Source organism: Meles meles, chromosome 1, assembly GCF_922984935.1.
Source record: "Meles meles chromosome 1, mMelMel3.1 paternal haplotype, whole genome shotgun sequence".
NCBI classification, from domain to species: domain Eukaryota; kingdom Metazoa; phylum Chordata; class Mammalia; order Carnivora; family Mustelidae; genus Meles; species Meles meles.
In genome coordinates, this window is record NC_060066.1 from 123,432,261 (window position 1) to 123,457,993 (window position 25,733).

At 47.0% G+C, this 25,733-nt stretch overlaps 1 protein-coding gene across 1 annotated transcript in view; it reads left to right on the forward strand.

Annotated features, from left to right (window-relative positions):
- The window catches only part of LOC123952905 (neuroblastoma breakpoint family member 12-like), a 166,088-nt gene that overhangs the window by 119,700 nt on the left and 20,655 nt on the right, over positions 1 to 25,733 (forward strand). The window contains exons 26-28 of the mRNA XM_046022588.1: positions 2,336 to 2,454; positions 21,437 to 21,620; positions 23,559 to 23,655. Coding sequence (XP_045878544.1) covers positions 2,336 to 2,454; positions 21,437 to 21,620; positions 23,559 to 23,655 — 400 coding nt within the window. The remainder of the gene's footprint in view (positions 1 to 2,335; positions 2,455 to 21,436; positions 21,621 to 23,558; positions 23,656 to 25,733) is intronic.

The window sequence follows — 25,733 nt, forward strand, 5'->3', positions numbered from 1 at the left end:
AAGAATTTAACATCCATGACTCCTAAATGAACCCTCTATGTGTAAGTTGCTTTCCTTGCTGTTCTGATTATGTCATAGGGACCACGTCTCCCTGGCATCGAGTCCCTCATCAGACTCCCTGCTCAGTGGGGAGCTTGCTTCCCCTTTTCTGGCTCCTCCCCATTCATGCTCTCTAATTCAAATAAGCAGGTAAAATCTTAAAAAACAACAACAGAAAACACAAGCAACAAAACAAAACAAAACAAGCAACAAAGAAAATGAACGAGATAGCCACTCATACCCGTCAGAATGGCTAAAATCCAAAAGATAAGAAACAACAAGTGTGGGCAAGCCTGTGGAGAAAAGGGAACCCTCTTGCCATAGTGCTGGGAACACAAACCGGTAGAACCATTGTGGACGACGGTATGATGGTTCCTCAAAAACGTAGAAACACAACTCCCCTATGATCCAACAGTCCTACTCCTGGATATTTACTCTCAGAAATACATAAGCACTAGAAGCAGGAATACATGCAAAACAAAATTCTGGAAGGAGCCCAGATGTCTATCCACAGATGACTGGTGAAGACACTGTGGTATATTTATACCAAGGAGTATTATTCAGCCATAGAAAAGGATAAAATCTTGCCATTTGAAATGAGACAGCGGGATCTAGAGTCTATTATACTAATGAATTAAGTCTGTCAGCTGATCCAAAGGCGTCCATGGAAATGCAAATGACCTCGAAGTATCTAAGGGATGTTAACAGGATGGAGTGGCAGACCTACATGGCCTATTCCCCAATGACTATAGAAAGAAGTTACACAAAGTAAAAGCGATTTGTGGTATTCATCTTCGGTTGTAAGAGCTTCTGCACATTCTCAGTGCAGCTTGGAAGTTGCCTTCACCCCTTTTCACTTTAGTTACTTGATCTACAATCTGGCCACTATTCACATTTTTTGAAGACTTCAATTACATTATTTGTCAGAGAGAGATACAGTGACAGAGGGAACACAAGCAGAGGCAATGGGTGAGGAGGAAGCAGGCTCCCCGCTGAGCAGGGAGCCCGAGGTGGGGCTCCATCCCAGGACCCTGGGATCAAGACCTGAACTGAAGAAAGAGGCTCAACGACTGAGCCACCCGGGCACCCCTCTTTACATTATTTTTATATGAAGAGAGAATACTGAAGTCTGGAAAGCATCGAAGTTCTCAGAGACAAAGGCACAACATCGCTGATCATTAGGGCAAGGATGCCCCTATTAGACTTTGTGAACTTGCCTCGATTTCTCCAGCTGGCCAAGACAGAGACGGGAGCCACCGATACCAGCAGTTTCCTCCGGAGACCTGGGAAGTATCAGCTACTTTGGGCCACCATGGAACCCAGGTGTTGGCAGGCAGTGTCCTGAGGAGTGGAAATCTGGTTGCAGTCCCTGGGTTCCAAGATAGGATTCTCGGGTCCCTGGGCCAAGAAAGGGCAAAAACACGGTGAGAGACCGGGACAATCACTGATGTCATTCCCCAGGCAGCACTGGCCACTACCTCCCAGGAACTCACCACGCCCCCCACTTCTCATCACTTCTGCTTACTAGACTGAAAGCCCTGTGACAGTTGCGATGATGTTGTATTGACCTCTGTGTTCATGGCTCCAAGGACCAAGCCAAGCACTGAGGAAGCTCTCAGAGACATTCCTTCCCTGATCCAATAGAAGTGGTCGAAAGTCTCAAACCTCCACTGCAGTCCTGGCCCGAATGTCCTGTAGGAATGCTCTCTGCTTTCTCTCAGGAGGCAACAAATCCCCTTCCTTAAAGAGGAGCCGCACCACACTCTCGATGTCCCGGTCCATGCCCTCCCGGTGAGCTCTGATGAAGAAGGGACGGTCCCCTTGGATTCTTCTCAAAAGCTCACCCTGTCATTAGGATTTGAGGTACTTGGCCTAGCCCCCAAGCCCTTTTGCTGAGCAGGGAGCCCCCTGCCCCTCCCCCTCACCATGGGACTTGATCCCGGGGACCTGGGGTTAGGACATGAGCGGAAGGCAGACTCTCAAGGGACTGAGATCCCCACAGGCTACAAGATTTTGTTGGCATTCTCCCACTCACTGCTTCACCTCCGCAGTGAAATCTTCTTGATGTCAGATTCCACGTTCTTAACACAGACGAAGGAAAATGAGACCCTGAACATATACACAAAATATATTGTGCATAAAGCCCTTTACCACCATAGATTCCAAAGAATATTACTGGTATCACTGTCTCAGAGGCAAGAGCCCCCTCCTGTGCTCGTTTCTGACCTTACAACAATAGTCTGCAGTAAGGGTGGACCTCTGCAACTCTAATTCAAACCTCACTAATCCCCCTCAGCCCACACTTACTTGGAAGACATCCACCATAAGGGCAGCTCCAAGGTTGAAGCTCGGGGTCTGCGGCACAGCCTCATGGGCACCTCCTCCTCCTCTGGGATCTGGTACAGTTCTCCAGCAGTACAAACAAATCCCGATCCGTCTGCTGGGGCTCCGCGGCAGGGGCACAGGGGCACAGGCTCACTGTGGACTACGTAACTCTCTGAGTCCTCCCTGCTCAGCTCACGCTGCTCCCAGCAGCGTTCGATGCTGCCCTAGGCATTCCTCGGTTTCCCTTCAGGTTTCTGGGCTCCACTTGTGCTTATTCTTCCCTCCTCGGGCAACCACCTGCTCCACCATGGCCTTGCTCTTCTTTGCGTGATTCTCATCTTCCAAACTTGCTGATATCCTGTCTTCCAGCTCCTCTCTCCGTTCTCTGTTTGCGGTGTGGACTCAGCTCTGGCTCCGGTGGGAGACGCACAGAGAAGGGACCAAGTCAGGTCTCGGCTACAGTCCCCGGGGCTCCACAACAGGCACCTCAGTCCCTCGTGCACTCGCAGACACTGAGCGGGAAGGGACTCTGGGGACTTGGAATAGCAACTGTACCTTACACATGGGGAAACTGAGGCCCACAGAAATTAGGAGAATTTCCCCCACCAGCTGAGAGCAGCAGAGCCCCCTCCCAGGCCTTGGCTGCAAACTTCCCTGTCCAGGCTCCTCACACACCCTCCAGAAACCCACCTCTGAATACCAGGGGACACGGGTCAATCAAGATTCCACTCTTAAAACAAAAATGGCAGAAGGACTTTTCCCTGGAGTATGCTTTTGCCACAATTCTACACTCCTACAGGTTATACTCAGTCGGTTTACAATCCCGGGTGAACTACTGTAAGTACACCCCGGGATGGGAGAGCAGGAAGGCCTCGGGATGGCAAATGTATCTGGGTTAGGAGTGTCTTTTCTTTTCCTGTCTCACAGATTATGGGTCATAGCTAAGGTGGTCTCAACTGAGGTTGTCTCCAATCATCTAAGGAACTCAACCTACTGGTCAGTAGGGGCAGGTTGGGCCCTAACCAAATTTGTCCTGGACCTGTCATTCCGATCTGCCCCCACTGGGGGACTGAAACCACCATGTAAATATAATGAAGCCATAGGTGACTCTAGGACCCAGGCTGGACAGGAGAGCACCTGCTCTGTACCTGCTCTTCTTGACCTGATAGCCCAGGAGGGGTGGGAAACCACGAAAGCGCTGTGTACCACCATCGGGGCCTCTGGCTCTGATCAATATTCCTCAACTATCGATTTCACACCTGGGACAACCCATTCAGGAACAAGGCCTTTTGAGTCATTGTGAATTCGAGAAACTGAGACGCAGGACACTCAAGACGCTTAGTCAAATCACACTTTCCCAGTCAGGTTTGCAGCTACAGCTACAGCTCTAAGATCTGAGCTCTCTCTTTTCTCCTTCTGTTTTAGGGATTTCTAGGGAGAGTGAACAAGGCCAGCCTCTGACACCCGCAACAGACAATCCCAGCCTGTATTTTCTGTATTTTCTCATGTTTGAAATAAATAATTATGCTTGCAGAATATCAACCTCAGACAAAGCTGCTTGGAGACCTTGATCAAATGAGACTAAACAAGGCCATCTGACAATATTGTTCAGGAGAGACAAAAACAAGGTCACAGTGCAACCTACAACCCAAACATCGTCTCTCTTCATAGGGAAAGACTATGACTTCTTTACTACAAGCATAGAATTGCCAGTGCTAATAGTGTTCAGTAGAGATCAAACCCCGCCTCTTTCCAGGCTCCCCGACATCACCTCCCCAAAGTCCAAATCCTAGAAAAGGTCCTCTTACTGAGACCTTAGGGTGTGTTCTTTCTGTCCGCAAGGAGTAAAAAAGCTAGCGAGGTCAATGACAAATGTGTTCCTGGAAATTCAACAGACAGGAATGAACACCAGCATCCCAGGAATGAACAGCTCTCAAAACCCAGCCTCAGAAATAAAGGTAATACTATCTATGAGATGCCCAGGCTCCAGAAACACAGAACTTGTTTGAATCCTTAAACAGGAAAAAATGAAAATGAAAATTAAATGAAATTAATAAAATTAAGATAAAATAAAATAAAGAATATGATATACATTTAAATAAAATAAAATAATAAAAATACCCTTTCTACCGATGCCATTAGTAATGAGCACGAACCTTGGTGTTCAGGCAGATTTTCCCAGCCCTGGTTGACACAGAGGAGTGCTCTTGACTTCAGGGTTGAGAGTTGGAGCCACACATTGGGTACAGAGATCACTTCAACATAAAATCTTGACAAAATGTTTAAAAATATGCAGCACCTTGCAGGCTGAGCTGGTTAAGCCTCCTACTTTTAGTTTCGCTCAGGTCATGATCTCAGGGTCCCCACAGGGCCCAGTGAAAGGACCTCTTCCGATTCTCTCCCTTTCCCTTGCCCTTGGCCTATTCCCACCGCTTGCAGGCTTGCACTGGGGCTCCGTCTCGCTCTCTGTCTCAAATAAATGAAGAAAATCTTTTAAAAATTACGGAAGAATCAAAACAAAATCGCCACTGAGGATGTTAGAATAGAAGCTAGCTAAGAGAGAATGTGCTGCACAGTATAGCTTAAGAAGGTCTAGTATCAGTTCCAAGCTGGTATTCCCGGCTGGGCTGGAAGCTCCAACCCTCCCCTTAACAGAGGAGTGTGCTCTCTGATGACCCAACCAGAGGCAGGTCCTCTCTGCCATCTCTAGCCCCAAGCTGCCACTCTGGACTCTTCCTCCTTGTCTAAGTGCATCAGCTCAGCAGACACTGAGCTCAAAAATCATGTCAGGGAAACGACAGCCATGTGGTATCATAGAACCGGGATCTTGAGTGGGAGGCAAGATGACAGGCTGCAGTAAGAAACGCTACATTTGCTTCAGGGATCACTCGCTGCCAAGAACCCACCACCCCACCCTACTGAACTGTATGCTGCCCCCACTGCATTCCTCTGGAATCTGGGGCAAAGGCCGAGCTCCCAGGGTTCATGCCTCCAGGGGCCGCCAAGGTATTCAGGACTAGGCGGGCTCTGTGGGGTCTCCTTTCGGGCCCTCCCCTCCCTCCCTCTTCCCATGACCCTGTGGGATGCTGGTCCCCACGCCTTCCCCCTGCTGAGCGGGACACTTGGCATCCCATCTCTTGGGCCGCTGCAAACCCTCTTCCTCACACCTGGACTTACCACACACACCTTCTGGGTCTGTCTGTCTTCTCCATTTGTTCTCTTAGAATTTGGGCTCCGATTCCCCGCTTATACCCTTCGCGTTATTCCACCAGTCTTTTGGTTGTTCTTCTTCTTCCTACTATCACAGGTTTCATTTTCTAGAGCTAGTTTTCAACGTGGCACTTCCAAGTGAGGTCTAAGAAGTCTCAGGAGGCCCAAACCCCAAGGGGCGTTGACATCACTTCCTACCTGGCCGAGGGCTGGCCATTGGCCAGCAGGGTGGGATGGGCGGGGCAAGCTGTGGGCCTGGAGGGCTTGGAGAAGGGAGGAGGTAACAAGGAAGGGCCCCGCCTAATGGGCGTGTCTGGTTGGTTAGTTGGTTGTTTTACCAACTGGAAGCATTACTTTTATTATTTATATTTAATTGTGGTAAAATTCTCATAACCTAGTATTTACCATTGCAAATATCTTTCCCAGATTTTTGCAGGTATAATGAGCACATAAAACTACATATATTGAAAGTGTACAATCTGATGACTTAATGTACATATTCCTTATAAAATGATTACTGCAATCAAATTAATGAACACATCACCTCACAATCACCTGATTTTTTTTTTTTTTTTTTTGTCAACAAGCTTAAGATCTATTCCTTTAGCAAGTTTCAAGGGCACAATACAGTATTATAACTAGAGTCACTATGCTGTCCCTTAGACCCTCATAACTTATTCATCTTATAACTGAATGTTCTTACCCTTAGACCAATATCTGCCCATATGCCCCACCTCCCAGCCACTGGTAACCATCATCATCACAGAAACTATTTGTTTCTGTGAGTTCACTTCTTCATTTTTTTAAAAGTCCATGTATAGATTAGATGATAGCACACAGTATTTGTCTTTCTCTCTCTGGCTTTTTTCACTGAATATAATGTCCTGCAGCTACATTCATGTTGACCCAAACAGCAGAATTTCCTTCTTTTCCACGACCAAATGATATTCACATTTCCTTTCACATTAAAGTGTAATGCACATACAATCTTATATTAGTTTCGGGTGTACGGCACAGTGATTTGACAATTATATACACTACTCAATATTACACAATAAGTGTAATCCTCATCGGTCACTATAGCCTGGTATTACAATATCATTGACTAGATTCTTTTTGCTAGACTTTTCATGTCCATGACCCACATTTTCCTCACCCATGTAACACGTAGGTTGTTTCAGTGTCTTGGCTACAGTGCACAATGCTGAAGTGAACATGGGGTGCAGATATCTCTTTGAGATCCTCTTTCATTTCCTTTGGATATATGCCCCAAACTGGAATTGCTGCATCACAGGATAATTTTAGTTTCCTTCTTTTTTGGAAAAAAAAAAAAAAATGGCTGTATCAATTTACGTTTCTACCAGTGCACAAGGGTTCCGTGTTCCCCACAACCTTGCCAACACTGGTTATCTTTTTTCTCTCTTATATTAGCAACTCTAACTGGGACATAATAATATTTCATTGCAGTTTTGACTTGCATTTCCATGATCCTTTGGAAAGATATCTATTCAGGTCCTTTATCCATATTTTAATTTATTTTTTATTTTTTTCATTAACATACAATTTATTATCAGCCCCAGGGATACAGGTCTCTGAATCGCCAGGTTGACACACTTCACAGCACTCACCATAGCACATGCCCTCCCCTATGTCCATCACCCAACCACCCTCTCCCTGCAAACCTCACCCCTGCAACCCTCAGTTTCTTTTGTGAGATTAAGAGTCTCTTATGGTTGGACTCTCTCCTGATCCCATCTTGTTTCATTGTTTCCTTCCCTAGCCCCCCCCCCCCCCGGAACCCACCCACATTGCTCTTAATTCCTTATATCAGGGAGATCATATGATAACTGTCTTTCTCTGACTGACTTATTTCGCTCAACATAATACCCTCTAGTTCTGTCCATGTCATTGCAAATGGCAAGATTTCATTTCTTTTGATGGCTGCATAGTATTCCATTGTGCAATATATATGTATGTGTCTGTGTGTGTATATATAAGTATACATATGCATATGTACACATACATACATACATACATATATACTTATACACATATATAAGTATACATATATATATTCTTGTATACCACCTCTTCCTCACCCATTCATCTGTTGATGGGCATCAAGGTTCTTTCCATAGTTTCACTATTGTGAGCACTGCTGCTATAAACATTTGGTGCACATGCCCCTTTGGATCACGAAATTTTTATCTTTAAGGTAAATACCCAGTAGTGCAATTGCTGGATCATAGGGTAGCTCCTTTTTCCACTTTTTGAGGAACCTCCATGCTGTTTTCCAGAGTCGTGGCACCGGCTTGCATTCTCACTAAAAGAGCGGGAGGGTTCCCCTTTCTCCACATCCTGCAGCATCTGTCATTTCCTGACTTGTTTATTTTAGCCATTCTGACTGGCGTGAGGTGGTATCACATTCTGGCTTGGATTTGTGTTTCCCTGGTGCCGAGTGACGTGGAGCACTTTTTCTTGTGCCTGCTGGCCATCTGGATGTCCTCTTTGCAGAAATGTCTGTTCAGGTCCTCTGCCCATTCCTTGATGGGATTATTTGTCCTTTGGCTGTTGAGTTTGATAAGTTCTTTCTAGATTTTGGATACTGGCCCTTTATCTGATACGTCCTTTGCAAATATCTTCTCCCAGATACTCAGCCTTAATACATTTCTTTCCCTGGCCAGCTCCCATGAAGGGAAATCATAACACCTAAAAGGAACACAGTTTCTCCTCTCTTCCCCAAGTTGTCTAGGGGGAGTTTTTAGGCACAGCTGTTAGATCAGCTGGAATTCAAGCTTATTTCCTGACAAAGGGTACACTGGTTTCTCCCAGCATTGCTCTTTCATCAGTGCCAGAATTCTGACAGAGAGCTATGCATATTGTTAGAGGACACAGCACACTCCTCTCTGGAACCCACCCACTTATGAGCATGCTTTGTTGCTGCTGGCTCCCCATCCCCCCATTTCCCGATCTTACCTATTGGACCAACATGTTTCCCCCAGAGACACACCCAGCTCAGAGGGACTGCTTAACCTGCGGGGGGAGGGGGGCAATGCCAAGGACACACATACCTAGAAAGGGGCTGCATTCACAGTCAGCCATGATGTGGCGACGTGCAGTCAGAAGCCAGTCTAGAGCACCATGAGGAAATAGTACCACCAAATTTAGTGGTGTGGGTTTTGTACACCTTTTCTGATATAAACTTTTTACACATATGTTTAGATTCATGCCTGGCATCAGACAAAATGGAAGAAAAACCATGTGAAGTGGGAAAGATATTATGGTATTAAATTATACTGAGTTGTGTAATCGCAGTCTCCATTCACCCCTCCTACCCATGGGCATAGTCCACAAAACTGTTCAGTAGAGTTTCCACGTGCCCACAAATAGAGTCTAAGGATATAATCAGTTGAACGGTTACCCCAATGTTCCACCTTTTTTCCCATCCTCTACTCAGTGCAAGGTCTTTCGATTGCCCACTCCCATTTTCAGAGAGACTGCAGGGAGGGCAGAGAGTAATGTGGTCATCCGGGGAAGATTCTCTTTCTTGGTCTACTTCGGTACTTAGTGTGCCACCTTTTGCCAGACAGGGGATTTCTGACCACACATGGGAAACCCAACAAATGCCCAAAGTATAGGGTGTCTGGGTTGATCTTGGAAAGTGTCAGTCAACATTTAGAATTCTCTCAAGGCTCAGAATGGCTCTTGATCTGCAAGGACCAAGATCATTCCCCTATCCTTTCCTGAGGGAAGGAACTCCAGATTCCTGATCCAGCACCTTATGATTTCAAAGGCAATACACATACACACACACATGCACACACAACGTCCTCGATTTTCTATTTCTTCTGCTTCTTTTTAAAGATTTTATTTGTTTATTTGAGGCACAGAGATCACAATTAGGCAGAGAGGCAGGCAGAGAGAGAGAGAGAGAGAGAGAGAGAGGAGGAAGCAGGCTCCCTGCCGAGCAGAGAGCCTGATGCGGGACTCGATCCCAGGTCCCTGACATCATGACCTGAGCCGAAGGCAGAGGCATAACCCACTGAGTCACCCAGACGCCCCTCCACTATTTTCTTGTTGGCAAAAACGTTTACAAGTCTGTGACAGGCAGCTGATTTAGATTCAAGCAAGCGTGGGAGAAATATCTAGAGGGCAACACTTGGAACAGCACTGAGCTCCCCAACCAGAAGAGCTCCATAGCCTCAGCCTGGGATGCTGGTGGCAGGGAGAGGCATGTCCTTGGAATGCTGACAAGGAGCAGGGGGATTGGGGGGGCTTGGCAACATGGAGTGTGGAGGGCAAGAGAGAGAGAAGTTGGGAAGGTGAGAGGGAGAGATTACCTCTGGCCTCTTGCTGGGGGCAGCTCCAAAGCCCTGAGCACTCCGTACAGGGGCCTCTGGGGACACTGTGGTCCTTCCAGTCGGAACGGGTGTGCAAAGAGCAAGGGCTCCTGCTAGTCTTTCTATCCCTATGGGTGCTGATCCGAGACTCTGGGGCTGAGGTGACCTCCCATCTGTCCCTGCTCCTCCCTGCTGGCAAAACGCAGGCGTGGCCCCAGGCAGAGGGATAGAATTCTAGACTCGGCCTCAATATCTTTCAAATGGAAAGTGAGAAAAAAGAAGTGCGGGTATGGTCAACTAATCTTCGACAAAGCAGGAAAGAATGTCCAATGGAAAAAAGACAGCCTCTTCAATAAATGGTGCTGGGAAAATTGGACAGCCACGTGCAGAAAAATGAAATTGGACCACTTCCTTACACCACATACGAAAATAGACTCCAAATGGATGAAGGGCCTCAATGTGAGAAAGGAATCCATCCAAATCCTTGAGGAGAATGCAGGCAGCAACCTCTTCGACCTCAGCCGTAGCAACATCTTCCTAGGAACAACGGCAAAGGCAAGGGAAGCAAGGGCAAAAATGAACTATTGGGATTTCATCAAGATCAAAAGCTTTTGCACAGCAAAGGAAACAGTTCACAAAACCAAAAGACAACTGACAGAATGGGAGAAGATATTTGCAAACGACATATCAGATAAAGGGCTAGTATCCAAAATCTATAAGGAACTTAGCAAACTCAACACCCAAAGAACAAACAATCCAATCAAGAAATGGGCAGAGGACATGAGCAGACATTTCTGCAAAGAAGACATCCAGATGGCCAACAGACACATGAAAAAGTGCTCCACGTCACTCGGCATCAGGGAAATACAAATCAAAACCACAATGAGATATCACCTCACACCAGTCAGAATGGTTAAAATTAACAAGTCAGGAAATGACAGATGCTGGCGAGGATGCGGAGAAAGGGGAACCCTCCTCCACTGTTGGTGGGAATGCAAGCTGGTGCAACCACTCTGGAAAACAGCATGGAGGTTCCTCAAAATGTTGAAAATAGAACTACCCTATGATCCAGCAATTGCACTACTGGGTATTTACCCTAAAGATACAGACGTAGTGATCCGAAGGGGCACGTGTACCCGAATGTTTATAGCAGCAATGTCTACAATAGCCAAACTATGGAAAGAACCTAGATGTCCATCAACAGATGAATGGATAAAGAAGATGTGGTATATATACACAATGGAATACTATGCAGCCATCAAAAGAAATGAAATCTTGGGACGCCTGAGTGGCTCAGTTGGTTAAGCCACTGCCTTCGACTCAGGTCATGATCCTGGGGTCCTGGGATCGAGTCCCGCATCGGGCTCCTTGCTCGGCAGGGAGCCTGCTTCTTCCTCTCTCTGCCTGCCTCTCTGCCTGCTTGTGTGTACTCTCTCTCTCTAGCAAATAAATAAAATCTTTAAAAAAAAAAAAAAGAAATGAAATCTTGCCATTTGCGACGACGTGGATGGAACTAGAGCGTATCATGCTTAGTGAAATAAGTCAATCGGAGAAAAACAACTATCATATGATCTTACTCTGATTGATGGATACAGTATAGAATCCACAGAACTTGCAGAAGAGCTCGTAATCGCCTCTTTACGTCTTCAGTAAGGCTTCCCGTCAACAGGTGACTCTTAGCAGTAGCTCAGTCATGGGAAGCCAAAACTTATACACAGAGTCTTTTTCCTTGAGAGTCAGCACCCTCAACCCTGCAATTCTTCAAGGGTCAACCTGCATCTCTATTGACAGAGGACACGCTTAAATATAGAAAAATTTCAAAGCATCCACACACAAACATATTAGAGCCCATACACACATTCCATAAGGTTGCAGGGTACTATCTATGCAAATATCACTTGTGTTTCTGTGCACTGCCACGGAACAAACTGAGCAGGAAATTAAGAAAGCAATCCCACTGACAGTAGCACCAAAAACAGTAAAATATCCAGGCATCAGTTCATTGTAGGAGAAGCAAGACTGGTTCGCTGAAAAGTGTAAAACACTGCTGGAGGCGAGGAAAGACCTCGTGGGAAAAGCCACTGTGTGCATGTATGGATGATTTACTGTAGTTCCTACGGCAACGCTACAGAGAGATCTACAGAGTCAATACGGACCTATCAATATTCTTAATCTGCGTCTTCTAATGCCGTCAATCGCTTGCAGTACACTGCCTTTCAGACATCGTCGTTTTCCTCTCTTAAAGATAGATAGGGCCTTGTTCATATTTTCCATTGATCTATTTTTCATTTTCAAGTGATGGAAAACTATTACAATAACTGGTTTCATCTCCATATCTGGTGGTTCTCACATCTGTGCCCGCCCTGCCTTATTTTCAGATGACTGATCTGTCTTCTGATTAGGGGTCATTTCTCCTCGAGAGCGCCAGACCCCGTTCCCTCGACGGCTTTCAGATAATTGCCCCTGAGTTGCAGACCCTGCCTCGTGGAAATTGTGTCAAACAAGATACTGAGTTATGATAGATGAGGTTTGGGATTTAGTGAGAGCTGAGGGGGTGCCTGCGTAGCTCAGTCAGTTGAGCGTCTGGCCTCAGCTGACATCATGGCCCCTGGGTCCTGGGATCTAGCCCCACATTCTGCTCCCTGCTCGGCAGGGAGCCTGCTTCTCCCTCTCCCTTGCTGCTCTCCTCCTTGGAGTCTCTCTCTCTCTCTCTCTCTGTATCACTGTCAACCACATAAATAAAAACTTCAAAAAGAGATTGAGAGCTGTTTTGCTCCTGAACTTCCAGGAAACTGATGACGAGGACCACAAAGGAGCAGGCCAATATGCCTTGGGGCTTTTCGAGTTGCAAATGGGCACCTGCAGAGGCATGATACATGGTTTTGGTAGCTACCTCAGCAACAGATTTGGCCATCACGGCCACAAAATCCACGATCCACCCGTCACTCTGTGCACAGATTATCCTGCCTTAACTTAGGCCGATGGCCTATATTTCAGGAAACATCAGAGGATTCCATAAGAGCACATCCAACAAATATGGGAATGACATAAAGGGTTGTATTATTAAGTCAGTCCCCCAAATCATAAGTCGTACCCAATATCAAGTTGACTCACATTGTCAAGGGGCAAATTTTGAGGTAGCAGCAAAGCACCTGAGATCCCGGCAACACTAACGGCAGGAACCGGCTTCCCACAGGAGGACCTGCTCTGACCCAGACAAAACATATATTATCTCTAAGCTTTCTTTTTTTAACTTTTGTTTTAACTGTTGTTTTAACTTTTGTTGATTTATTTGACAGACAGAGACACACAGCGAGAGAGGGAACACAGGCAGGAGGCGTGGGAGAAGGAGAAGCAGGCATCCTGCTGAGCAGGCAGCCTGATGTGAGGCTCGATCTCATGACCTGAGCCGAAGGCAGACACTTAACCACTGAACCACCCAGGTGCACACCATGGAGCTGTTTGGGGTGATTTCCCATGGCCATGCTTACATAGCTGATGTGACTTCTTCAAGGAAATGCGGCCACATTAATCAATGGATTCTAAATTTGGTTTCCTTAAATAGTTCTCCACACATCAGATACACCCTCCTGAGAGCATGCCAGAGAGGGGCCCTCCCAGGGCTCACCAGCTTTCGGGTTTTCCGAACAGGGTCTTCACTAGATGGTAACAAGGAAAATTGACCTGGGTACTTCCTCTTTCTTCTTTCTCGCTTTCTCTCTCTCTCTCTGTCTCTTTCTTTCTTTCTGTTTCTCCCTTCCTCCCTGCTTCCCCTCTCCCTCCCACCTTCCTTCCATTCTTACCTTTTCTTTTTTCTCTCTTCCTCCCTCCCTCCTTTCTCTTTCTTCCTTTCTTTTCTTCCTTCCATCCTCCCTTCCCTCCTTCCTTCCTTCTTCCTTTCCTTCTTTCCCTCCTTCTTTCTTTCTCTCTATCTGCCTTCTTTCTCCTTCTCCTTCTGCCCATCAACCCATTTGTTTCAGTGTCAATCTCTGGCTCAGGTCAGGATCCCAGGGTCCTGGGATAGGCCCCATGTCCAGCTCCCTGCTCAGTGGTGAGTCTGTTTCTCCCCCTCACCCACTCTCCCCCCGGCCACCACTCCTGCTCTCTCAAGCACTCTCTCTCAAATAAGGAAACAAAATACTTTTTAAAAACATTGCGTGAGCCTGGTGTTGGGTGTTATGGAGGGCATGTATTGCATGAAGCGCCGGGTGTGGCTCATAAACAATGAATTCTGGAACACTGAAAGGAAATTAAAAAAATAAATACAAATTAAAAAACCAAATTAAAAAAAAAAAAACAGTGCAATTGTCCTCTCTGGAATCAACCAACTTATAGGCGTCCTTTCCTGTTCCTGTTGCCTAGTCCACCCTCCATTTCTCTTCACTTCCTACCTGACCCACATCCTTCCCCAGGAATGGAGACAGCTCCGAAGCACTGCTTACTCTAGAGGTGGGGCCAGAGAGAAGTGCACACATGGTACAATGGGCTGCCTTCGGAGTCAGCCACAACGTAGCTACAGGCACTTAGAAATGGGCCCAATGTACCATTAAGAATGAGCACTGTGACATTTGGTGGTATAGATTTTATGTGTGGTATTGACATCAGCTTCCTTGCACAAATATGTGTAGACTCAAGCAGGAGACCATGGGATCAGAAGATTGAAAGAAAACTCTGTCAATGGGAAAGATACTAAGTTACCAAAGTTACTCTGACGAGTACAACTCTTTTGTGTGTTAGCCCTCATCTCCACCACAGAAGCCAGAAAACCTTCAACAGGGTCTCCACTTGCCTTCAAGTTCAATCCGAGAATACAGTAATTTAAACTGTGCACCCAAACCTTCCATTTTTTTTCCCCTAACCTGTGTTGACTACCAGGGATTTCAATTGCCCTTTCCCATTTCCAGTGAGACTGCAGTGAGGGCAGACAATAATGTGGAGCATCCAGGGAACATTCTGTTTCTTGGTCTCCTGCTGTTCTTAGTGTGCCGACTTTAGTTGGCCAGTGCACTTCTGAGTGCACATGGGAAACCCCGCAAATACTAAAAAGGTACGTACGGTCTCTGGGTTTTTCTTGGGAAATGTATAGCAACAATTAGGATTCTCCAAGGGCTCAGAATGGCTCTTGATCTGCAAGGACAAAGCTGCCCCAACCTACATTTTTTCTTTCTTTCTTTCTCTTTCTTTCTTTCTTTGTTTCTTTCTTCTTCCTTCCTTTCTTTCTTTCCTTTATTTATTAAAAGTTTTTATTTACTATTTGGCAGAGAGACAGACAGCACAAGTAAGCAGAGTGGCAGGCAGAGGGAAAGAGAGGGAAGCAGGCTCTCTGCCGAGCAAGGTCTCCATGTGAGCTTGATCCCCGGACCCTGCAATCATGACCTGAGCTGAAGGCAGCCGCTTCACTAACTGAGCCTCCCATCACCCTGGCCCAGTCCTTTTCTTGCGGGGGGGTGGGGGGGGATATTTCCGGATTCCTGATGCACGCACCTATTTATTTTTTCTTTATTGTTTGTTTTGCTGTGTTTTGTATTTTCTGCATGTGTTTTTGTTTTTGTTTTCGAGCTAGTCTCCATCATCCACATGGGGTCCCTGAGGTGAAGAGTGGCACACTCTACTGACTGAGCCAGCCATGTGTCCTTTCATGCACCAGGTACATATCCAGGCACATATCGTCATTTCATGTTGGCAAAAATAGATCAAACTCTGGGAATTGCCTTCCATCTGCTCTACTCCCTCTGGGCATGTTTCCTGAGTTGCTGGTGTGGGGGAGTCCTGTTTCCCACCCACTGATGGAAGACCCTGTAGGAAACCATACCACATCCCCTGGGATCTCTTTTATCCTTTCCGGGGAATCCTCTCTGGCTCTCAGTGTGTCTGTGCTCCTAAAGACACCTCTGACTAGCACTGCCCTGGGCTCCTGGAGCTACTTTGCACCCAGTTACCCAGTCCAAGAGAATGAGGTGTAAGTGCCATATATGACCACCAGGCCCATTCAACTCCCCTCCCCAAAGGCATTCAGACTTCCGTTAATAGGTAGAGGAGGGCGAAATCTCCTTTCCAGACCTGGGGGAGACTAACTCAGAAACCAAGTTACCTCTCAGTTCTCTTGCCCCTGGCAGGACAAACTTCCCCCACAGTGGTTGCTGAAAACCACCCCTTTCGCAGCCATGAACTCAAAATGGTCACAGACTTAAGGAGAAGAGCCATAGCAACCATTCAAGGTGATTACGCAATAGAAAATGGTCAGGACTTTGCATTAAGTGAAGAGTTCTGTCACTAGAGCAAGAGTAAAATATGGAAGAGGAAAACTTAAGGTGAACAACCTTGTTGCATCCAACGTTACCACTGAGAAAAGGAACAGAGAAGCCACCGAGAAGGAGACAATATTTGCGGATTAAAGACCTCATGAGGACTCCCATTCGCAAGACGTAAGGGTACTTGGAACTCACTGAATGGGCAGAAGGAACACACTGTTAATAAAAAGCCAGCATAAGACTCGGATACCCGTGCTACCAAAGAAGACACATGCATGGTTCATAAGCCCATAAAACGGTCATCAATGTGATTAGTCTGCAGGGCAATGTATGCCAAACCAGAGACCGTTTTCCACGAATGAGGGTGATTCTGTACAAAAGACAATGCCAAATGTTGCTGAGAAGCATTTCTATTTTTTTTTCTTTAGATTTTATTTCTTTATGGAGCAGAGTGAGAGAGCATAAACAGGGTAGAAGCACTGGGAAAGGGAGGAACAGGCTCCCTGCTGAACAAGGAGCTCAGCCCAGGGCTGGATCCCAGAGCCCAGAATCACGTCTTGAGCCGAAGGCAGATGCTTCACCAACTGAGTCACCCAGGAGGCCCTGGACATTGATTTCTTAGAAATGATACCAAAATTCTCATTAATGAAAGAACAAATTGATACACTGGACTGCATCACAATTTCAAACTTTGGTGCTTCAGAAGACATTGGTGAGAGAATGCAAAGTCATGTCACACATAGGGAGAAACTAGGTGTAATTTCCATATCTGCTGAAGGTCTCCTAAGAGAACATTGAAAGAACTCTCAAAAGTCAATAGGAAGAAGACACACAATCCACTCTGAAATGGGTCAAAGAAAACTGCCTGGGTGGCTCAGTTGGTGAAGCGGCTGCCTTTGGCTCAGGTCACCATCTCAGGGTCCTGGGGTCTAATCCCCGCCCCCCTCCATCAGTCTTCCCGCTGAGCAGGGAGTGTGCGTCTCCTCTCCCTCTGGCCTCCTCACCCCACCCCACAGCCCCGCTCTTGCTCTCCTTCCCTCTCCTGCAAAGAAAGAAATGAAATCTTTTAAAAAGGAAATAAAATAAAATGAATTTAAGGATTTGTAAAAGCACTTTAGCAAAGAATACACATGGAAGGCATGTAAGAGCATGGCACGAACTATATCATTAGTTATTAGGAAAATACAAATTTAAACCACTATCTACCAATGAAAATGGCAAAAATGAATGGAATCTCCATTCTGAGTCGTAGCAAGGAGGTGCGGGAGCTAGATTTCTCAAACACTGTGCATGGGAATGTTAAAGTCTGAAACCACTGCAGAAAATAGTTTGGAAATTCTTTTTTTTTTTTTTTTAATGGTTGATTGACTAGAGACAGAAAGAGTAAAAGTGAGTGGAGGGAGGGGCAGAGGGAGAGGGAGAGGCACAGAAACTCAAGTAGACTCCCCGCTGAACACTGAGCCCTACCGGGGGCTCTGTCTCACCACCAATGAGGTCATGACTTGAGCCCGAATCAATGGCAGATGCTTCCTGACTCAGTCACCCAGGCACCCTAACAGTCAGGAAAGTCTTCAAAATATTAGACCTATACCGACCATAGACCATCACCGTTCCACTCAAATGAAAAAAGAAAAGGTACATCCCCAAGACGCTACTGTCTATTTCTAATTGTCATTCATCTCCATCCACAGAGGAATGACCACCACAAATTGTGACATATCCAGCTCATGGAATACTGTTCAGTTTCGCAGAGTAATCTCTTTGCATACATAACACTATGGGAAGACATTTTCTCTTGCTCTGATAATTCCCCAGAGCCAAAAAACATCAAAACAAAATAATCTACATAGCATACAATTTCGTTAATAGAAAACCTTTGAAACTGCAAATAATTCTACTGTAACAGAAGGCCAATCGATGCTTTCCTCACGTGTGAATGGGAGGGAGGAATTGCTAGAAGGACAAGGGAACTTGTGGGGCAATAGACACATCCACTACTGGGGTGATGCATATATGTTCAAACTTAGTACACGTAGGCCTTTAATTATATACACTTTACTGCTTGGACATTGTATCTCAACGTCCCTGGGGAAACAGTTTAAAATACAAAACAGACCTTTCATACCCTGAAATTTAATAAGTAGTTTTGATTTTTCCCAAAAATATATCAACGATATGATTGGCAAGCTCAAAGGAGGCAATGAATCATTTCCTGGGATACGAAAATGAATTTATCTATCTTTCTCTCAACCTCAAGAGAACATAAAGGGAAGCCACGGTATAGAAGCATGTTTCTCTCTGACAAAGGACTTTTCTCCAGAATTGGGTATCATCTAGTCTGAGAAGATAATCAACAGAATAAAAGAAATGGCTGAAAGACTCGAAATGAAACTTCACAAAACAAGACACATCATTGGTTCTAATACTAGTACATGAAGAGACACACAACTCCTTAGTCATGAGGGAAAGAAATCAGTATACAATGAGATACCATAGCATAGGGTAATTGCTTAATAAGCATAGGAAAACCCAATGGGATACCTGCTTCATTGGTTTCTTTTTTCTTCTTTTCTTTTTATTTATTCTTTTTTCTTTTTTTCTTCTAAGCCGGGACCCAACATGGGGTTCCAGTTCAGGACCCTGAGATCAAGACCTGTACTGGGATTAAGACTTGGATGCTTATCTGTCTGAGCCAAACAGGTGCCTCCACAAATGGTTTCGAATGCTCGCTCCTCTCTTCACTACATCTGTGACCTGTGACCCATGACAAAGGTCTTGGGAAGCTCTGTCATCTTCCTGAGTATTTTTTTTCTCATCAGGAAACTATACCATCTGAGTAACAAGAGAGTTCCTAATATTAAGTATGATCACCTGACACTGTACAGGAACTGTACTTTTTGCATAGAAGATAGCTGACCTGGAATTCTCCTTTACACAATTTCAAAAGCACAGACAGACAACTGGCAAAGAACAGACAGCCTGTTCTGAAATAAATATCCTTTCCCCTTATCCAGAAAGAAATCATGTATACATTAAAAAAAAATGGAGAAGAACCAACTTGCATGGAACAACGTTCCCAAAACCCTGAAGCAGGTCGAGTTTCCATTCGAATAGACCAGAGATGAAAGTCTTGACTAGGTCAAATCCTGGCAGTCTTCTCCGTGTGGAGGGCACTGAGAAAGTCCACTCTGGCCCTAGATGATCTGGACTAGCAGACAAGTGTTCCTCAGAAAGATCAACAACGACTCAGCTCTAAAGGGCCTGAGCAATTTGTGAAACTGTGCATGAGTTTAAGACCAGCTCCACTGCAGAACCAGGATTCACCCCTGAATCTAAGCCAGGATGTTGACAGATACCATTTCCTAAATCTCTGTTACAGGCCATAGCACCCTCCACAGGAGGGAAAACAGGCGCCTGAATATCAATTGAGAGAAATATCAATCAACACTCACGAGGCGGTACTAAGTAATGTCCACCAACTACTCAAATGCAGGCTAGTTCTCATTCAAAGGCCATGTTTGGAGGAACATAGCGTTCTACATCTTCATGATTTGGGGTTGGAAGCTGGTTGCAAACCGCAACAGCAACCCAAGAATAAACAGATCAACTAGAAGTCATCATGTTCAAAGCTTTTTGTTTCAAGGGACACTATCAAGGACGTAAAGTGAAAAGACAATCCACAGAATGGGAGAAGTAGTTTTAATTGTATATCTGATGAGGTCCACTATCTACAATGCATGGAAAGAACCCTCCTACAACTAAGCAGTTGGTAAAAAGACAGCCAATATAGGAATGGGGAAGAGAGCTTGAATAGATGTTCTCGAAAGGACAATACCTTTGCAACAATGAACACATGAAAAGATGCTCAATTTCATTTGTCCTTAGGAAAATACAAATCTAAAGCACGGTGAGATCCCACGTCACTCCCATCAGCATGACTTCAAGCAAAGAGACAATACATGTGTCGGGAAGCTTGTAGAGAACTGGAATTCTTACACATTCCTGGTGGGAATGTAAAAAGGGTGTCCTTGTTCTGCTTTGGAAAGGAGGTTGGCAGTTCCTCAAAAAGTTAAACACAGGGTTCCAAATGACACAGTAGTTCCACTCTTAGTTTAAGTCAATAGCTAAGGAAACGGAAATGAAATGGCCACCTAAAGGGAAAACAAGTCTACCTAACACAGACATGCAGTGAGAAGAATACTGAGAGAATTGGGACAAGAAACAGTTTCTTCCCTTTCTGTTTTTCATTTTGTAAGACTTTATCTACTTATTTATTTATTTATTTAAGGAGGGCAGAGCATGCGAGAGAGAATGAGAGAGAGCACGAGAGGGGAGAAGGCCAGAGGGAGAAGCGGACTCCCCATGGACCTGGGAGCCTGATGCCACACTTGGCTAAACTGCTAGCATGTTTCTCTTGTGTTTTAATCGGTAGCGAAGACCTGGAGAAGAACATCCAAGAGAGTCTTTGACTTTAGAAATGTCCCTCACTAGAAAAGCCTTAAGATCTGTTGAACCGCTGTTGAGAAGTGGGATGAGTTCATGAGAGCCCTTAAGAACACCTGTTGGGAAGGGTGCCTGAGTGGTTCCTTTGGTTGAGCATCGGACTCTTGGTTTAGGATCGGGTCATGGTCTCATGGGTTGTGACCCTGAGACCCTTATCACACACTTTCCCTCTACGCATGCCCCCATTCTCTCTCTCCAAGAAATAAAGAGAAAGAAGAAAAGAAAAAGAACAAAGAAAACTTCTTGGGATGCTATTTCTGCCTGACATTATTCTACACACATAAGAGAACGAACAATGAGAACTATGCTGAGACAATGTTTTGGAAACAGATGGGATCTGTGGTGTCAGCACAAAGGTAGACAACTACAGAGAGTGGCCACTGAGGGGTGGGCCAGGCAGCCTTGTGTATCAGCATGGCCTCGGCAACTGGAAGGCAGGGGCTCCCCAGGTTCCACGGACACCCTGGACATTCCATTCTGTTAGTGCAAGTGCAGCCCACTAGCCGGCATTCTGGGTGCTCCCTCGGTCATTCCGGTTGGCGTCGGAGCTACGAGCAGTGCCTTCGGCTCCCACCTCTGGCGTCTTGACCCTTGGTTGTCTCTCAAGTGCTGTGGGCTGTTGCTCCAAGCGTTGCCAACAGTAAGTAAAGGATTCCGGTAACCTCACCCCTCAGTCCTGATTCAACCGACTTGATGTCACTGGTTTTTAACTCACCATGGGCTTGGGTTTCTTCTCCTCGGTCCCCAGCGCTACCTCTTCTGCCACAGGTCGCCATGGAAGCCCATCCTGGCCCTCTGTCGCAGGCAGGGGCAGAAAGCAGCCTCCAGGAAGTCAACCGGCAGCTTCGGTCGCAGCTGGAACAAACCAGCCAGGACTTCCTAGACCTCAAGGAAAAATTCCTTGTAGCCGAAGCTACGGCCTACTCCCTGGCCAACCAACTGCAGAAATACAGTAAGTCCTGCAAAGTCTTGGTCCCCAAAGCCATAGCTGGGTGTACTCCTTCTGAGAAATGCAAAGCCTCTCCAGATGCTGTCTCCCCATTTCCAATGACACCACAAATTTCATTCTGACCACAGTCCGTGAAGGTAGAAGTGGGAATTTGACCCTCCGTTTGCTGAGGATGGGTAAACAGAAGAGAAGTATGTTAGCATCCTCCCCAGGTTAGCAGTGACCTAGAGGGTGGCTGAGAGTTTCCATCGCAGTTATTGATTCCTGGTGCACACCCAGAGACAGACAGACAGACCTGTCTGTCCTGTAGCAGTCCTTCATCTCAGTTGCCGTAGGACTAAGGAACTCCATCAGGTGTCAGTTCTCCGATGTCCCACTGGCAAAGCACCGAGCTGGCTGCCCTGCGGAAATACACTGATGCTCAAGTTGGCACCGGGTTGTGGGGAAGGAATAGGTGACGCTACGTGCTTTCAAGGACATGGAGGTGAGGTCGGCCTTCCCTGAAACTGCGGTATCCATGAGGGCCGCCATCCACACAGGGACTCCCCAGCTGACAGGGATCCCGTGCTCAAGGTTTTCCTTTCCATGTCCATGGAGGCCATGTGAAGCCCGGCGGTAAGGCTGGCAGCATTTTGGGGAACATAAGACAATCTGTGCTACCTCCTCTGTCTACCCCTGAGCTGGAGAACCTTCAGTGACGGGGCAAAGTCAGCAGGCCCAGGCCGAGGCCACTAGATGCTTGGCCAAGTGAGAATGAGGGTGAGTGGGGGACAATACAGACCCAGAAACCGGCCAGGCCACTGTGTGCGGTAGGTCCTCTCCCACAGGCAGCGTGAATTGGGGAGCTCAGCTGCCTGTTCATGAGGAGGGGGCTTCGGAGACAGAAGGAACCCGGAGATCGGGGCATGCGCACAACCCAATGACAGGAAGGAATCCTGACAATGCTGAGGCTGAATTTTGGCCATTTTCTCACACTTTGTCTTCCACACGGCAAGGGAAGGTAGACTTAAAAACAACTGAGGTGGCAAAAAGTAAGAATTGAAACCTGCTCTTTAGGAAAGGGAAGAGATGATGACCTTCCATGGAAGGACAAGCCAAGTGTTGAAAGTTGACAAGCCAACTTTCCGGACACCGTCACCTAACTGAGGGAAAGCAGTTGTGACGATGATGAAAACTGTGACCACCCGAGGGCTTGGGGTGGAGGGAACACAGCACAAAAGGGAAGAGCATGGGCTCCGGGTCAGTCCGCCTGGACTCCAATCCCTGCTGCCTATCTTCCGGTGTCTCAGTTTCCCTCTCTGTTAGACTACTACCATCCTGCGTCCTACTTCTCTGAGTCAGAATGAGTACTGAGGAATTTCTCTTAAAGCTCTCAAAGCAAAGCCTGGAAGCATGTAAACTCTGTTCCTAATTCTACTGCTTCTACTTACATAAACTTTATTAGGATTTGGCCATGTTCCTTGCAGGTCCCTCTGGTTTCCTGCCTTCTAGTTTACACTGGTCTATCTGGAGGAAGTTTTACCGTGGAAACACTTGTGCAGTACAGAAATCCCAGCTCAGGGGACCCATTGGTCCTGGAATCCCGGGGGCTTTACTTAAGGTCCCTCCTTAGTGTTTAATGAAGAGGCAGCGAGGCTTGCTAGAGTGGCCAAGATTGCGGCTGGTGTCAGGGGATACGAATTCTGATTCTGCCAAATACCAGTTCATCATGGAGTGGAGCTCCTCTCTGTGTCTCGGGATGGCTCTTTCCTGGCCTCTAAAACGGGGAGTGATCCAGTGTGTTGTAGTTGGGAGACTCCGGAATGAGGCGTGGAGCTCCCAGCACACAGCCTGGTTGCCGGGTTCCATTCGTCCCGGGGTGCAGCCTGCCTCCTCCCTTGAAAGCAGCGAGCATAGCAGCATGTCCAGCTTTCCACTGAGGCAGGCATCTCTGTTTCTCAGAGTGTGAACAGTCCAGCGACCTCATCAGATCCGTGCTGGGGGAGAAGGTGCTGTGCGAGAAGGGCAAGCGGGCAGACACGTTGCCTGAGCAGCTCAGGTAAGGAGGACTCTGTGTGGGAGGCTGGAGGGAAGCTGTGGGTCTCTCGGACTGGCGGCAGCAGCAAGTCTGGGCCCGGACAAGGGCAGAAACTGTCATGGCAGGCACATTATACGAACATATCTAAGACAACTGAGACCACAGTGATTGGTACACGATGGACTCCAGTGACTCAGAGCCTCATTCTCTTTTTAAAAAGAATATCAAAGTCACCAAATTCAAGGGGCAAGGGACAATTTGTGACCTTTGGCACAGTGAGCACATGAACAATGTTATGAGATCAACACTTCATTTACCTTTCACACGGTCAGGACCTGGCTGACGAACCCTGATATCCTCTCTTCCCGCAAATGCTGTCTTTTTGACCCTGCCACCCTTCTGAGCACACCAGTTAACACCAGCCGTACTGTCCATGCTTCTGGGTCTGGCACGGTGTCCATTCACGGCACGCTGCCCTCTATGGAGATTTCCAGGCAAATGCGTGTGCCCCAAGTCACCAGCTGAAGGGGCATCTCTCTGAAGTGTGTCCTGGAGGACAGGAAGAAAGATGCACGGGATGTCCAGGGCATGAACAGGAGCACACTCTGATCCAGAGGAAGGCTTGATTAACCTTCTACTTTCGGTGCCACAGACAGGTCACCACACAGGCCAGAATTCGGCTTTGAGGGCTCATTGGGAAATCCCGCCAGAAATCTCTATGAAAGCTCTTACCTATTGTTCAAACCTTTGCATTTTAGAACATTTTCTGTGTCCCACCTTAGGCGATGTCATCTGCTAATTAAAGACCAGGATAAAGAATTGACACGTTTATATACGAAGCTGCGGGAAGGGAAAGATGTTTCCCAACAGCTCGTTCAGCACCTGGACGCCCTCCTCACCCATGATGGCGCCGAGCATTCCCAAGGGCAGGGCTTGCAAGGGCAACTGGCTGAGGGACGCAGGTTGGCCAAGTGCCTTGCCCGAATGCTCAACCCAGGTAAGACGGCCACAGACCCCTGACTGCACTGTGCTGCTCCGAGTCCCTGGGCAGCCAAGAGACTCCCCGCCTGCCCTCACACTCTTGGCAGCGGCTGTCCTGGGTTCCCCATCGCACACGGGGCCATGAGAGGACCAGGACTGGGAGGTGGTAGCAGAGGGAGGCAATGCACGGGGGGCACATCGCAGTGGTCCACCTGCCTGCTTCCTCCCTAATGGGACACAGCCTTTGGGGTAGGAGGAAGCATCGACCAGTGTTAGAGCCCAGAAAGGGGAATGTGACAGGAGGGATCCTTGTTAGTGTGCAAGGATCCCTGCAGAAGGGGGAGATTCCCAGACTGAGCCTGGTTTGTATGAAGTCTAGGGGAGAGAGTGAGTTTTCCTTTCTCCGTAGCTGTCCCCTCATCTGGCATGTACATCAAATAATCTGTTGCCACTGTAGTGACCAGATGGGAAAATTACTGAATGCACTTCAGACCCAAGAGAAAGGCCCTGACAGTGTGGAGTTGGATGACGTACTGGATGCAGTAGGACCTGGAGGTGGGAACCCAGTGGAGACTGGAACACTTTTCATAGACAGATGTCCCCTTGAGGACACTGAAGCCCATGAGGGCGTCCATGAAGTCCCTGGTGGGGAATGGGGGACAGGGGGTGGTCCTGTCATGAGGACGAGGAAGAGGCTCCGTGTGAGAGCCGTGAACGCACAGAGGGTCTGCGCGGGCGGTGGGACTTGGGGCACACTGCACGACACGATTTGCAGAAGTCAAGATTGACCCTGGACGAGCATCCCCTGACATGGACAACAAGAGACAGTAGAAGGAGTTGTCCAGGTTCAGTGGAGCTGATCCTCCGAATCAGAGACACCTTTCTGATGGATCAGAAACCCAGGTCACAGCAATTCCTAATGACACTGCCTTCAGCTCAGAAGACTCTCTAGTCGTGCCAAGTCACTTCCGTCTCTAGGGCCATTAGAGCCGCTGTGCTTAGAGCAGTGATGTGGGAAACAGCTGAAGGGACAATTCTGGATTTCTTTAACAGAAAATTACGACCACGAGGGGGACGACGATGACGACGATGAGGAAGAAGAAGAAGAAGGAAAAAAA